At 44.1% G+C, this 14137-nt stretch overlaps 1 protein-coding gene across 1 annotated transcript in view; it reads left to right on the plus strand.

Moving 5' to 3' along the window:
- Positions 1-2109: 2109 nt before the first annotated feature.
- EPAS1 (endothelial PAS domain protein 1) overlaps positions 2110-14137 on the plus strand; it is a 77465-nt gene continuing 65437 nt past the window's right edge. The window contains exon 1 of the mRNA XM_059841207.1: positions 2110-2404. Within this exon, the coding sequence (XP_059697190.1) occupies positions 2379-2404 (26 nt within the window). The 5' untranslated portion in view covers positions 2110-2378. The remainder of the gene's footprint in view (positions 2405-14137) is intronic.

Here is a 14137-nt window from a genome sequence, read left to right on the forward strand (position 1 = left end):
CCCTCCCTGAACAGTCCCGGGAAAGAGAGTGATATAATCCCTAAAGTAAGCTCTAGAGGATTTTTTCCTTCATATTCAAGATGGGGAGCTCATTTGCCAGAAATAATAGTATAGGCAACTTCAAGAACTGAACCTGTGAGGGAGCTGTAAGAATCACTGAGTCTTGCTTGCTTCACCTTCCTGATGCAGCAGCAAGATCCCTGTTTTTCTGGGCACTGACCTGAGCTGAAGGCCACCACCCTGTCTGTGCAGAGGACAAGGCAGGTGGTGCTTCGTGAGTGGCACTCAGGTGTGAATTCTCCCATTGCCAAAGCACCTTCAGGCCCTGCTGGCCAAGAGAGCCAGAGATTTACACTGTTAATCAACAACATCATATCCATGTAGGCAGAGCAAACAGGAGTCTGGCCAATGAGCTAGATGTGAAATAATTAAAATTTACTGAGTGGTTTAGATTTAGTCCGTTTGAATGCTTTTCTTGTCTGATTTTTGAAGGCAAGTTGTTTATCCAAGTGAAGTGCTTCAAGATACAGCAAGGAGCATTGACATCAGCAGAGATCAATGAAGGACCAAGAGGTCTATTTAATCTAGGAAATGAGTGACTTGGGTCTTTGATCCTGTTGCATTCTCCTATTCCCAGAAGGTTAAATTTAGTCCTGCATACACAAATTCTGTTTGACTAAGTTTACTTAGGTTTTAAATATTTGTGGGTTTCTTTTGTTTAGGTTCTCTTGTATAACAAGAAAAAAATCCCAACTGTTACCACATAATTAGGCTGTTGCTGTGTAAGCAAGTGTAGCTCCTTTCAGACTTGAGAGCAGAATATGCAAATTCAAACCCAAATGAATTTCTTTAAACTTTCATACTGTATAAAAGAAAAGGAAAACACCCTCTGACCCATTGTATACAAGCCAGCCTCTGAAACGGCATGGGGGAAATGGCTCAAATTTGAATTAGCAAGACATAAGTCTTGTTTGGCTCATGTTGCCTACAGTACTTCCATTTTCCAGAAGTAAAGAAAACCTCGTGCAGCCTAATGGAAAGGTGTGCATTTGGTTCAAGATACAAAAATGTAAGGTAAGCCTTAGAGAACACGAGGATAAGGCTGACGTTTCTACCATGCTGAAAGACAAGATCAGGAGAAATTTTCATAATCCCTTGCCTAGGAATGTTAGTTGCTTTGGTGTAAAATAAACAGAAGTCAAAGCAAGAGGATTTTTTTTATTATTTACATTTATCTTAACTGCAGCAAGCCATAGCAGGTGCTAGCATGAGATGAGCTTTGGCGCTTCTTGCCACAGACTCGCTTCACCATGTGTCATCAACCACGAGTTTTTAAAGCGCCTGAATTGAAATATCCACTACGACGCAGAAAATATAATCGAAAAAACAGGGAGAGGAAGGAACTCCCATCAGGGAGGCAAAAGGGCAGCCCTCTCATCCTTCCACATCCCCCTGCCCCAAGCCGCCGCCACGCTCCCTCTCCTCCGTGCGCGACGCGGGCCGAGCTCAGCCGGGCCGGAGCAGGGCAGCCCCGCACGCCTGCGATGGCTCCGGGGCCTCGCCCCAAGCCCGCACCGTCCTTGCGGCTTTTATTTTCGTAACTTTAAATTTATTTTTTCAACACCCCTTCCTCGGGCTGAACGGGGGGCGCTCCAGGGGGCGAGTGCGGGGCGGTCCCCGCTTGCGGGAGCAGCGCTCGGTGCCGGGGCAGCACCGCAACAGCTCCGCGGCCGCCGGGCAGGTGTCGCGGCGGCCCTCGGACCGCACGGGCGGGGAGATATCACTTCTGGAAAAAAAAAAAAAAAGAGTTTTAAAAAAGAAGAAAGTTTAATAACCAAAAACTTCAGTAACTAAAAACTAAGACAGCAGCGGAGGAGCCGGTGCCCGTGTGCGGGAGCCCCGCCGCAGCCGGAGCGGTGCTGGCGGGGCGGAGCGGCCCCGCTGACCCCCGGCCGGGCCGGTGTCGGGGGCGGGGAGCCCGGGGCGCCCCGCCGGCCCCCATTGGCGGGCGCGGCGGCGGCGGCGGGGCCGGGCCGTGCGGGCCGGGTCCCGGGCGGAGGGGGCCGGCCCTGCCCCCGCGGCCGGCGGCTGCCCAAGGTTTAAAGTGAGAACTTTCTGCGGGCGGCGCCGAGCTGCACAGCCCCGCCGCCGCGTCGCTCCTGTCCCGCCGCAGCAGCCGCCGCTACCACCGCCTCCCCCGGGCGGGCCGTACAATCCTCGGCAGTGTCCTGAGACTGTACGCCCGCCTCGGGGGCGACCCGGCCGAACCGGACCCCGCTCCTCGCCCGCCGCCGCCCGCGGAGCCCCGCGTCCCGCGGGCAGGTGCTGAGCGCGCCCCGGCCCGAGAGGCGGCGCAGGAGCCGGCAGCAGCCGCCGCGATGACAGCTGACAAGGAGAAGAAAAGGTGAGGGGCCGCGGGCGAGGCGCCGGGCTGCTCGGGCCGCTGCGTCCTCCTTCTGCGGCTGCCCCCTTCGGCCGCGGGACTCCCCGCCGAGAGGGCACTGCCGGCGGGACGGCGCGGCCTCGCCTCCCCCCGCCACGGCTCCTGTGCGAGGGCACGACCCGGAGCCTTTGCGGGGACCGGCTGCGGCGTGAGGGAGTTAGATCGCCCAGCCCGGGAGGGGAGAGGGGCAGGGGAGCTGCGGCGCGCCCCTTCGGGGCAAGCCGCGCTCCGTCCGGGCCGCCGCCGAGCCGGGGAGCGCCTGCCCGGGGAGCTGCCCCCGCCGGCGGCACCGCGGCCGGCAGCGTACCCGGCCCCGGCCCGGCGGAGACGGCCCCGGCCGTGCCGGGCTGCGGGCAGGTGCACCTGGCAGGCAGGGCCAGCCAGCCGGTGTGCGGCCACTGTCATGTACGCCATGGCAGGGCTTGGTATCAGCGAGGACAGAGGTAGTGGGAAACTATTTTTCAGTTGAGGACAGGGGTTTTGAAGGTGGCAGCACTCTTAGCAAAACGTGTTTTGTAACTAAAGTCGCGTGGATGAAATTGCCAGGCTATGTAAATATTTCGACACCTCCTCGCTCCACTCCGAGACGCTGGCCGCGGTGCATCTCCCGCGGATCCTCAGCTGTCAGCGGGTTTTCCCGGAGGGCCGAGAGCTTCAGGAGTGCCCAGCGCCTCGTTTGCTGCTGCCCTCCGACAGGGATGTAAAGCTAGACATTCCCGGGCTGCCAGAGCGACCCTTCCAGAGGGAATCAAAGTAACGCACTGGTAGTTTTGTAGTTCATCAAAGAGTGTTTTCTTGTTGGTTCTTGAGAACAAATGTCAAAATAAAACTCAGCGGTCCATAACACAGAAGTTACAGGTGGAGATAAAGAGAAGAATTATCTACTTGTTGCTCCAAAGCTATAAACAATTCTTATGGATTGTTCATATGGAGAGAGGGCACGGACATGGGGAAAACTAAGCAAGTGAATAAAGGTCTATTAAGTCTTGTGAAAGGATATGTATTCAGTCTGTTTTCTACCGCAGGCAGGATCCGTCGATTATCAGCACAGGTTACTGTTCTGGCCATAGATTCTCTTTATAAGCAATGTGGTTTACAGACTGAGAATTGTATGTTGTTATTTGTCGTGTGTACTATCCAGTTACCATGCAGTAAACTCCAAACCCTTGGTTTTTGTTTGTGTAATAGCTCCTTTTTTATTGAGTGACCCTATGACGATATAGTAGGGGAGGTATAGCAGTGTAAATCGTACCTTTTCCCTGTAGTTCTATTTTCCTCAATTTACCAGAAACTAACCTATTAAGGTTAAACAGTTGCTTCAAGTATATTTTGTTTTAGGTAGAGCACAGAGTACAAAATCCACGTAGGTTTTGTGTCTTATGTTGAAAAAGCAAAACATTATAGTACAGTACAATGTAGTTACAAATGTGTTAGTTTATGAGACAAGAGGATGAAATAGTGTATATATTGGAAATACACTGCGTTCGTTGTATCACCTCTTTTTAACGGGGCACTCTTAATCTCTTCAGTTTTAACCTCTTGCTTTCAAGCAGAGTGAGGGATTGAGCGCTGTCTAATCTTGCAGGACAGCACGCTGAAGTGGTTTGGGGAAATATCCTTCAGATACTACACAGGCTTCACAGGACTGAAGTCTGAACCCTGATCCTGACTCCGTCACTGCTTTTAAATATTGTGACACTCAGTGACAATTTTTCTGTTTCTCTCAGAAGTAGGCTAATTGTTATCTGGTTCATGGGATTGTTGCGTAAATTAATGTTTGTGGAAGAACTGGGAGAGTGTCATAGGAGGGATTTCAGATAGCTGGTTTGTGCCTCTCTGTCAGTGTGCTGTGGATATCCCTACTGGGGATGTACTCTATGTAGCCTGTTGAAACAAGATAGTTTTGCTCTCTTAATTTTCCAGTACTATTACAGAGTAGGTTTATTGCCTTGAGTTCGACAGTTAGTGTATTGTTTGCTTGATCTCTATCCAGATATGCAACTAAGATCTCTAACCTTACTTGCTAATAGCATTTATAAATGACTTTCATGGAGAAAAGGTGGGGCAGTGTTAGATTTCCAGGCAGCTCTGAAACTATGTTGAGGAGCAAATCTCTTACTGTTAAGCAAATGTTCTAAGGAAGATAATCTTCAATTCTCTTAATGGTCCGTTTAAGTTGAAGAACATCCTCAGGTCCTCATTTGAAGCTCTGTTTGCCAGCAGAAAAGAGCAGTTGCTTTATTTGGAGCAAATGTTATGGCACTTTCAGGAGGCTGATTTCCCTCATTTAAAGTTAGTCCAAGATATAGAGCTGAAATTAATATGAGTATTCTTTTAACTTATTAAAAAAAAATCTACACAGTATTAGATACTCTCTTAGAATGCTGGTAATTAGAAACTGGGAGAAGGAGGAATAAAAGGGCTTAACACATTTTAGCAAATAGTAAAAGCTAAGGGAAGAGTATCTGATCTGCACAGCTGTGCATTACAACAAGAGTAGGGAAGTCCCAATGTAATTTGAGCAGTCTGATACAATATCGTGATGTGTTTTTTAATGATTTGCAAGACAGTTATTTTGTTAGGAGTGGATGCTGTGTTAAATGAATGGTTCTGGATGGACAACAGTGTCTGCTTGAGAAAAGTTTGAAACCAGGCTCAGGACAAGTCAAGTACCACTGAGAACGATGCATCATTTGGCTTCACCTGTTCAGTTGTGTTGTTACTTGGGGAATTCTGTGTTTGTTTTCCAGTTGTATGAAAAGTAAACCAATTTTGCAGCTCAGGGTGTTTCTGTGCAAGTGGTCCCCATGTAATTCCACAATATGTTTTTGACCAAAACCATGTAATATTACATAAATCCGTATAACTTCTTCTGGTCCAGATAGTAAAGAAATGGGATTGCCCCCAGTTATTATCTAGGTAATAGACTGCTTTCATTTACCATTTTACTTTGGGCTTTATTTGATGTTGAGCCCCTCTAATGAGGTGCTTTGTGCCTCAAATTTTGCTGACCTTTTCCTTCAGGAGAGTAGTTTTGCCAAGCTGAGGTCATTCTTGGCTGTTCCTCCTCAGGATGAGGAAACTGTCCTGATGGCACAGCTCTCCAGAGCTCAGGTAGCTGCTCGCTCGTAATGGATATAATTTGGATGTCAGGAAATGTGAGCATTTGGATGTGCCAAAGTGTTAAACTGCAGATTTCAAGAAACATGCAGTCTCAGTTTTGTTCTCCCCAGTACATTTTCTGTGTGTCACTATTGCCAGCTATACTCCTTATTGCCTGTTATTCTGTGCTGGTGGTGAGAGATGATCTTGTCCATTCTCTTGCCAGCCCGGGTTTGAAACTCTTTTAAACCTCACTTCATGTACTTTAGCTGGTGGAGGTTTGAACGCTTTCCTTTGCAGACTATTTCATAGATTACTCAGCTTCATAAAATTTTTTTTCATGTTTTATTATTGCTCAACATCTCCCATGCATAGCCCACATATTTTAGTTACTTCTGTTTGCTTCTCTGTTCACATCTGCCCTTGCAGTTTTTCTTGTTTGGAGTTATCCAAAGGAAATGTGATCTCCTGAATTCCTGGTGAACAATCTGCTGAAATTGGCTGTTTAGCACATGTTTATGGTGTGTTAACATTAAGCAATTCGTGTTTAAGTTTCAGCACCACAAATTCAGGCACTTTGTAGCTTGCAGGTCATCTTGAATGATCCTGGCCACTCATAGCCCTCCTACTTAGGTATTGCCCCTTCTATTTCTGTACTCCCTGCCCCTTCTGATTTCTACAGATATCTGGCTTTTCTACCAGAGGGTGGCCCAAGGGTACAGGAACGAGGAGAGACAGGCTCACGCCTGCCCCCAGCTCTGCCTCAGCCTGCAGTGACACGGAGCAGAGGTTGGGCTGAGCTCTGGCTCGGACACTTAGCCTGCTTGGGAACTCTTGGCTTCTGCTGCCCAGCTCCTGTGGTTTCATCTCGACAGAGCCAAAGTGCTTCGGCTTGATGAAGACGGAATGTCTTTTGCTGTGGGAATGGTGTGCAGTGTGAGTGCCTCCCAGTGTGCACCATCTTCCCAAAGTGATCTGAGCATCTGGGAATTTGTGTTCACAGGGCTGCTTCAGGGGCTTGCTCTGCTTGTGTTTAGCACTTAGCCCTAGAGCAATTTAAAAATCTGCCAGCCCTTCATAAACACAATCTTTGTGTCATGTCCTTATGTCTGCATCTTTGTCACATTTGTCTTGTGGGGGTCATTAAGAATGTCTTGCATATTAGAGATACTTGGCTAATTACCAGTTTTGTATTTATGCTGCAAATTCAGGAGATCCATCATGAATATCAAAAACAGATCTCTCTATATCATTATGTTATATTTTTAACTATGATGGATTTATAAAGTATTTTTGTTTTCAGATTCCAAGCAGGAGCTGCTGTTAGGTGGGGTAGGGGCAGAGCTCTTCAAGCATTAAACTTTTTGCTATTCTTAGGATAAACATTAGAGTAAGGAAATGAACAATACAAAGGCAGATTGTATTTTAAAATAATTTAAATTCATGGAATGGTTTTATACCGCTAAAGCTATTTGTGAAATACTATTGTGCTAATTACTCCAATATTCATAGTAACATGTATGTCTAATAGTTATAAATAGTTCTGCTCCTGGTAGCTGGCACAAGGTTGACAGAGCCCTTCTCTTAAATGAAGAGAAAGTGCAAGTATGAATATTATGCATCTGGCAGGTTTTTTCTCATTTATCATTCTTGTGCTCAATTTGCTTAAAAGGCAATACAATAAAGTAGTTATCTGGTGAGGATAAAACCATGACTGCTTATTTATTAAAAAGATAACTTATTTCTTACATTTACAGAAGTGCTTTTTATGGACATGCTTTCTGAAGTCTTTAAAATGGGAAACTATTTTATTATGCATTTGGAAAGTAGCTTAATAAAGTACAGTAGGCCAAATGGCTGATAAATAAGTAGTGTTCCAAAGTAACTCACTTAATTATGCTCTTCTTGAGATCAAATCTAATTATGATTTTGGTTTTTTTTCCTCTGTGACTTTATTTAGGTCTAGAAAATTTAGCTGAAACAAAATCTGCCATAATAAATTTTGATTAAATGGGCATATTTGGGCCTGAAAACAGTTAGACTTGTAATTTAATTTACTTGACTGTTATTGCAAAGCATTTGGAATTTGGATAGCATCTCTATTATGCTTCTCTGTCCATTGCTTTATGTGACACAGCAAATATTCAGTACTTATTTTATAGAAACTCATCAAATGTTTTGCCAGACAAGGAGCAAAATTTTTATGTCTGAATTTTTATGTCTGATCTTCAGTCAAAGAGGTGCCCTGGTCTTGACCCTTTCTCTGTGTGCTAATATGTGGAATCAGCATTTTTCTTTGATTTAGGGGAATGTTTAGGGTGTTGCCTCCGAGAAGTTTGAAAAATTCAGAAACTTTACACATTCTTTGTGTTAGCCTATGGCTGGGCGATTAATACTGGCTTATTGCAGCTTTATCAACAAATTGTGTGCATTTGGCAGGAGGAAAAAAAACCTTTTATTTTGTTTGGGCTCTCAAGTAGGACAAAACCAGGATAATACAGCTCCTCAGTGGTTTTTATTCCTAATGTAAATATGTTGAACCCCCCTCAAGTTACAAATGCTGCTTCATTCTGCTGTGTGTGTATTTATGCTCTGATTTGCTTTCAAACAAACATTGTACTGTGGAAAAACAAGTATTTGTGGAAATAAAACTTGTACAAACAAGTATTTGTGGAAAATCTGTAGGACCAAGCTGACTGTTTGCTCAAAGAGATTTCAGCAGCATATTGTGTTCCCAACAAGAAACGTCTCTCAAACTGCATCTTGCCTGTGCCTGGCTATTCCTCCAGTCCCTATTTCTTGAGCATGTCCCTAAATTCCAGCTCTGACCTGCATGAATGAAACCTCCAGGCCAGAATTTGGACAGACTGTAAAGCAGGAATTTGATGGAAAGAACAACTGGACGTTTATGGGATTTGGCTGGAATTTGTTTGCTTGTTTTTTTCATATATATGAGTGAACGGTGATGAATGCAGGGTCCTACACTGCTCTCTGTTGCCTGCTTCATTCTTAAATCCTCTCCCCCAGACAAACAAAACAAAATGAAAAGAAAGAAGGGGGAAAAAAAAGTAACTCCGGGTTGTTCTCACCTCCTTCTTCACAGCCCTGGCAGAACAGAAGGCTGAAGCACTGAAACATCCCTTTATATCTGAATATGAAATGCTGTGTGCATTGAACTACTTCTACAAATAACAATACTTTTGCAATAACATTTTGGAGCTAGAATAGTGTGAGGAATCTTGTTTTGTTTCAGGAAATTGTGTTATCTAAGGAAAAGCTAAAATTAGAATTAGAAGTGATATGGGGAGTGTTGTGCATGGCCACTTTTTTTTTGGGGGGGGGGTGGTGTGGTTTGGTTTTGGTTTTGGTTTTTTTTTAAACAGAGCAGCTCTCCTAATGGATGAATCATGTGGGTGTAGCTTATGGCACTTGATAGCAGGCAGTCTGTCTGAAGGCATATGTGTAGTAAGATTACTGGGATCATTTAAAAATTATTTGGAACTACTGAAACGTGAACTTAATCTATTGTAAATATTTGTCACTCATTATCTAATATATCAAAATATATGTGGTTAGAGTTGGGCAAGTGAAGGTAAGATATAAAGTGCAAATTTTGAACAATGGTACCAAGTGCTGGAAAAGCTGCAGATGCAGTTGGTAAATATTTTCTGTAAAAACAAATATTTTCCTGGAAAATAATTTTCCAGAGCACAAGGGAAGCAAGAGCTAGTGTTCTATTTTGAGCTAGACTAAAATGAAGGGATTTGGTTCAGAATTTGTGAAGACATATGGAGACTGCTGAAACATTTTAGATTTGGCTTCATTTTTATAAGGTTTCCTGTGTTGCACTGTGTTGTTAATTGAAAGCCAGATGTTCTAAATTCATTTGAATGAGATTCAAGTAATTATTAGTCTCTTGTTAATTTAAATATTTTTCTTCTTTTCTTTGTCTTTCCTTTGTGGTGTTAGACTTAATTGGGGTTTTTTCCAGATCTTTACTGTACCGAAGTCTACAACACATACATGTGTCTGGTTCTCAATCAGATTCCTGTCTTCCTTTCAGAAGAAATCTTTGAATTTGTCTGCTAAACCAAAATATTAGGTATTCCTTTTACACTATTTACAAGGCCCTCATCACTTAAAGCCTTGAATTCAAAACAGTCCCAGTCTTTCAAAAGCTGCAGTTGCTTAGACAAGTTACCAGGTCTGATGAAAATACTTAGTCCTCTTTGGCTTGGGTTAGGCAGGAAGTGTGACTTGGCAATGACAAAGGTCTTCTCTAGCTTTGGTTATGTGAACAGCTTTTTAAAGACTGTGGTATAATTGAAAACATAGCAATGAAGGCCCGCCATAACCCCTCACTGGCTCCTGACACAGCAGACAAGCAAGTCAAAATATGGGAGAGATGAAACAGCATGTTTACAGAGTTTCTAGCTTGTTCTCAAGGGACTGATAATTTCTGAGCCATGTTCTCGAAAACCTGCCTGCATATGCTGAGAGATAGACATGTTTGCCTTTCCCAGGAAAGCTATTGCTTGAAGTAGCAGATATTATTATATCTTGAAATATAGTCATCCCAGGTGATATCAACCTTTGGCCTAGTACACGTGTTTTCTTTACACAGTCAGCTTCTGAATCCCTTCTATATATATAGTATTTAGTACTCAGAAGGTGGTGTGCTGAATGGTTTCAGTTTAAGAACCCAGTTCTGTGGCCTGAATAAATTGCATGAGATCTTAAAAACGTGACCTATTCTTCTCTTCTTAAAAGGGAAAACTGATACTCATTCGTTGTGTCAGAACTTACGAACTTTTTTTTAATCTGCATGGGAAAATATGCACTAAGGGCTCATAATTTTGGTGCAAGTTGTCTGATGGCGTTCAAAAATTACTGTAAAATGTTTTTCACTTTAGATATATTCAAGCTCTATTAAGATAAATATTTGCTTAGGTAATAAGCTGAAGCAAGTATGAAGTGGGATGGTTATTAGGCAGCTTTTACAAAGGTGGTGGAAGTATACTTTAGAGAACATTCCTTGTATTTTGTTTCACCCTTAGCATATCTAAGGTATTTACTGCCATAAAAAGGTGCTTAAACTGCTTAAGCTGGTGGTATCACAGCTGTAGTCATTTGCACTTGCATTTGTATGATAAACTACAAAGCAATCCTATCCAGCCATTGTGTTTGGGACATTCTCTGGCTGCTGTTGGTCTTCGGGCCCTGTCTGTTCATTCACAATTGTATCACCCTCTCTGCCAGTAAATTCTAGGTATTATTGGGTACTTATTGTCAAAATACTTCAAAGATCTTTCAGACATTGAGAAACCACCCACTCTGTATTTTTACACTTGTAATTGGGGAATGTTGCTAGGAATGTGCCCAGCTTTTTGCTGTCTGTGCAATTTGTATCCAAAAGTCATTGCAAATAGCAAAGTATCTTCTGAGATGATAAGCATTGTTGTTGCTGGTTAGATTTTTGTGTGGCATTATGATGAAATAACAAACTCGTTAGCTGATGGCAATGACAGTGTCTTCAGACTTAGGTATTTATGGTGAGTATTGACTTCAAGCTGATAGGAAGTTTGCTTAGAACAGAAATGCCTTTTGAGTGATCTGTGGAATGTCGGCGTCATACGTGGATGTGTGAGAAGAAATTCAGCATTAAATGGCTTTATCGTGCCGCGACTCTTTAGGCACTTTTTCTCTGAAATACAAATCCAGTGACCAGTTAGAACTATACTACACTCCAGGTTATTTTTTTTTTTTTAAGGTCTCAGTTGCTTCCACTGTGTTTCATAACCCGTGAGAGAAAATTGCAAATTGGTGAAAGTGCTTTTGGTATTTTCCTATAGTTTTTGCCAGATGATTCTTCTGGAAGAGCTGCATTTGTCTAATTCAGTGAAGGTGGAGAGCCTTTGGGGAGGGGTAAGCATTTTGGAGTTGCCTTTGCATATTGCCTTCACCACATGGTCTTGGAAGAGCAACAAGGCTTTGCCTACTGCTGGCTTTTCCCATTCCTCCTCTGTCGCAAAGGAAAACCATGACAAATGTGGCTCTTGGTTTACTTCTTCCAGTTATCCCCATATTGATCTGGAAGACAGTTCCCGTTGTCCCATAAGGTTGTCTTGCACATTGAAGAGTGCAGAGAGTTGGAGCTGGGCAGTTCTTGCACGTGGGATGGCTGAGTTTTGCTTGCAGAGCAGGAAACCAATGCCTCAAGACAGAGAATTATGCTTGGTCTTAACAAAACAGTGTTATTTATGCTTTTAAGGGAAGGTAGACATTTGGGGGTGTTGACCCCCTTCATTGCTTAATGCAGCACTTTTATGTGCGTGGTTAGGTGGAAGATGTCACATTTCACTGGGGGAACATAGCTTGGTTCAGCTGCGGGTGGGCTGGTTTTGTGCTGCCGCTGTAAGATTATCAGTTTGTGTTAGTAAATCTGGTTCTTGGTTTTCTCCCCGTGAATGATTTGAAGGATGCGTTTATTGCCATTACTAATCAGAGGGACATTTTTATAGGAACATCCTTTCTGTGCTCAAGTTGTCTCAGTGCTTCTCCTGGCTCTTTTACGTAATAGCAAAGCCGTATTTATGTTCCCAGTGATTCACAAAAGGGGACTATCCCGTTCGCTTGGGCATGTGCTGGCTTGAAAATGAAATAGAAGCAAGTGCAGATATCTTCAGGGAAACTTAATGCTAGTGTTTCGAAACAGCCATTATTTCCCATTTAAGAAAAACCAACCCCCCCAACCCTACTTTTGTTTGTCAGCTGCATGACTGGCCCGAACAAAGCCTCTCTGGCATGGGGACCTGGGCCAAAGTGCAGTGAAGCTGAATAAAATCACATTTTAGATTCTGTTTCTTGAGCTTGTTCGTCACTCTCAGTAGAGCTGGCCGTGAAAGTCGAGTTGGTTATTGACCTGGCTGCTGAACAACAGCTTTAGCAAGTGGGTCTGGCCTCTGCAGTTGCTTCTTCTGTCTCCTTTCCCCTCCACACCCTCTCCGAAAGCGCCTTGCTCAGCCCAGCTCTTTGCTCTGCTGGGTACTCAGGGCATTGCATTGATAATGTAGCCTCGACAGTGTGGTGTGGCTGCTCACTGTAGTTATCCTAGCTCCCCAGTCTGGAAAACTGGGATGGTAGTACATCCTTCCTTCCACCCTTTGTGTGTTTTATTTATTTAAATTGTAAACTTCTTAAAATGGAGCCTTTCTATTTCTATGCCTAACACAATGCTGTCGATATGCTGGCAAGAAGCTCGCAGAATAAACCTAACTTGAAAATGCTTTAATAGGAAGTTGTCAAGTGGAAGGAGTTTGGTTATCTCTCACTCCTATACTACCTGGTTAATTGCTTTCTTTACTGCACCACTCCATATTATCCCTCAATATGTAGGTTACACCCACATGCTGATGGGTGACCTACGCCTTCGCTTGCTTCACCTTTGAATTTGTCCTCCTGTCTTACAAGATCCATGTGCAATTTAGACGCCCCAAGCAATTGAGAAGGTGGGGGTGTTGGTGGCAGCAGCAGGAGATTGCAACACCCTGAAAGCATCTCAGAGATGATAAACCCTGCATTCTTTCAGATTTCATCACGGAGCAGGCAGGTGAGCAACCCACGGGGCAATAAGAGTGAAAAGGAGGCTTTGACCGTCACAACCAAACCGGTCTTTTCTGCAGATGGGGAGTTCAGCAGGATTTCAGCAATCATTTGCTCTCAGTTCCTTTGAACCGAGAGCTGTAAGAAAGTAGAAGAGTGCTGACATACAGGGTTCCTGGGGCAGGGGTCTAGAGGCCAGCATAGACAATCTCATTCACAGAGACTGAAGCCTGTAGATCTTCACTCAGTTAAGGCTTCTCTTGCATACGGGTGCCAGGGTGGGCCTGAAGATGGAGCCCGTACAGAGTTTAGTGTAAAGAAGAGACAGTGAGAAAAGCCTAACCTTTTAGACAGACTTGGCAGCTTTGCACACTGCACACAGGCCCTGAAGAAGATAACACGGCCTCTTGCACTATCTGTGTAACACTTCTTTCCTTTTGCCTACCAGATCTTAGGACAACATCTCCCTGCCCCTCAAACCTAAATGTCACTGTAAACATGGTGTAACTAAATTCCAGCTTCTCAAACGGCAAATATGAAGCAATGAACCAACCAGAGTGACCAGTTCTATTGCTTTCTGACACTTTTAAAAAGGAGTATTTTAAAAGAACCAGATGACAGCAAATGGTGCTTATTCAAATAGGAGCTTTTCAGAGCTCTTCTAACCTGGGGAATAAAATGAGCAGGGAGCAAAGTCAGCATTGCAGGTCACAGTAGGGATTTTGGGGGCAGTCATGGCTAATGTGGAGCCGAAGTCCACCTAAAGGCAGAGCTGAGAGAGGAAGAGCGCCTGCCACCTGACCTGTTAAAACCTTTTAAGAAGAAACACTGCCGACGTGAAGTCATTGCAGAGCATTCCTTCAGAGGGTGTCATGTGATGAATACAGTGCAACTATAAAATGATTCCATGTTATATTGCATTTTGAGTAGGTTACAGCCAGGGAAAGAGCCTACTGAGTCATTTGTTGAGCTGTGTGCTCCTGTTGGTTT

This window comes from Haemorhous mexicanus, chromosome 3 (assembly GCF_027477595.1).
Source record: "Haemorhous mexicanus isolate bHaeMex1 chromosome 3, bHaeMex1.pri, whole genome shotgun sequence".
Taxonomy (NCBI): domain Eukaryota; kingdom Metazoa; phylum Chordata; class Aves; order Passeriformes; family Fringillidae; genus Haemorhous; species Haemorhous mexicanus.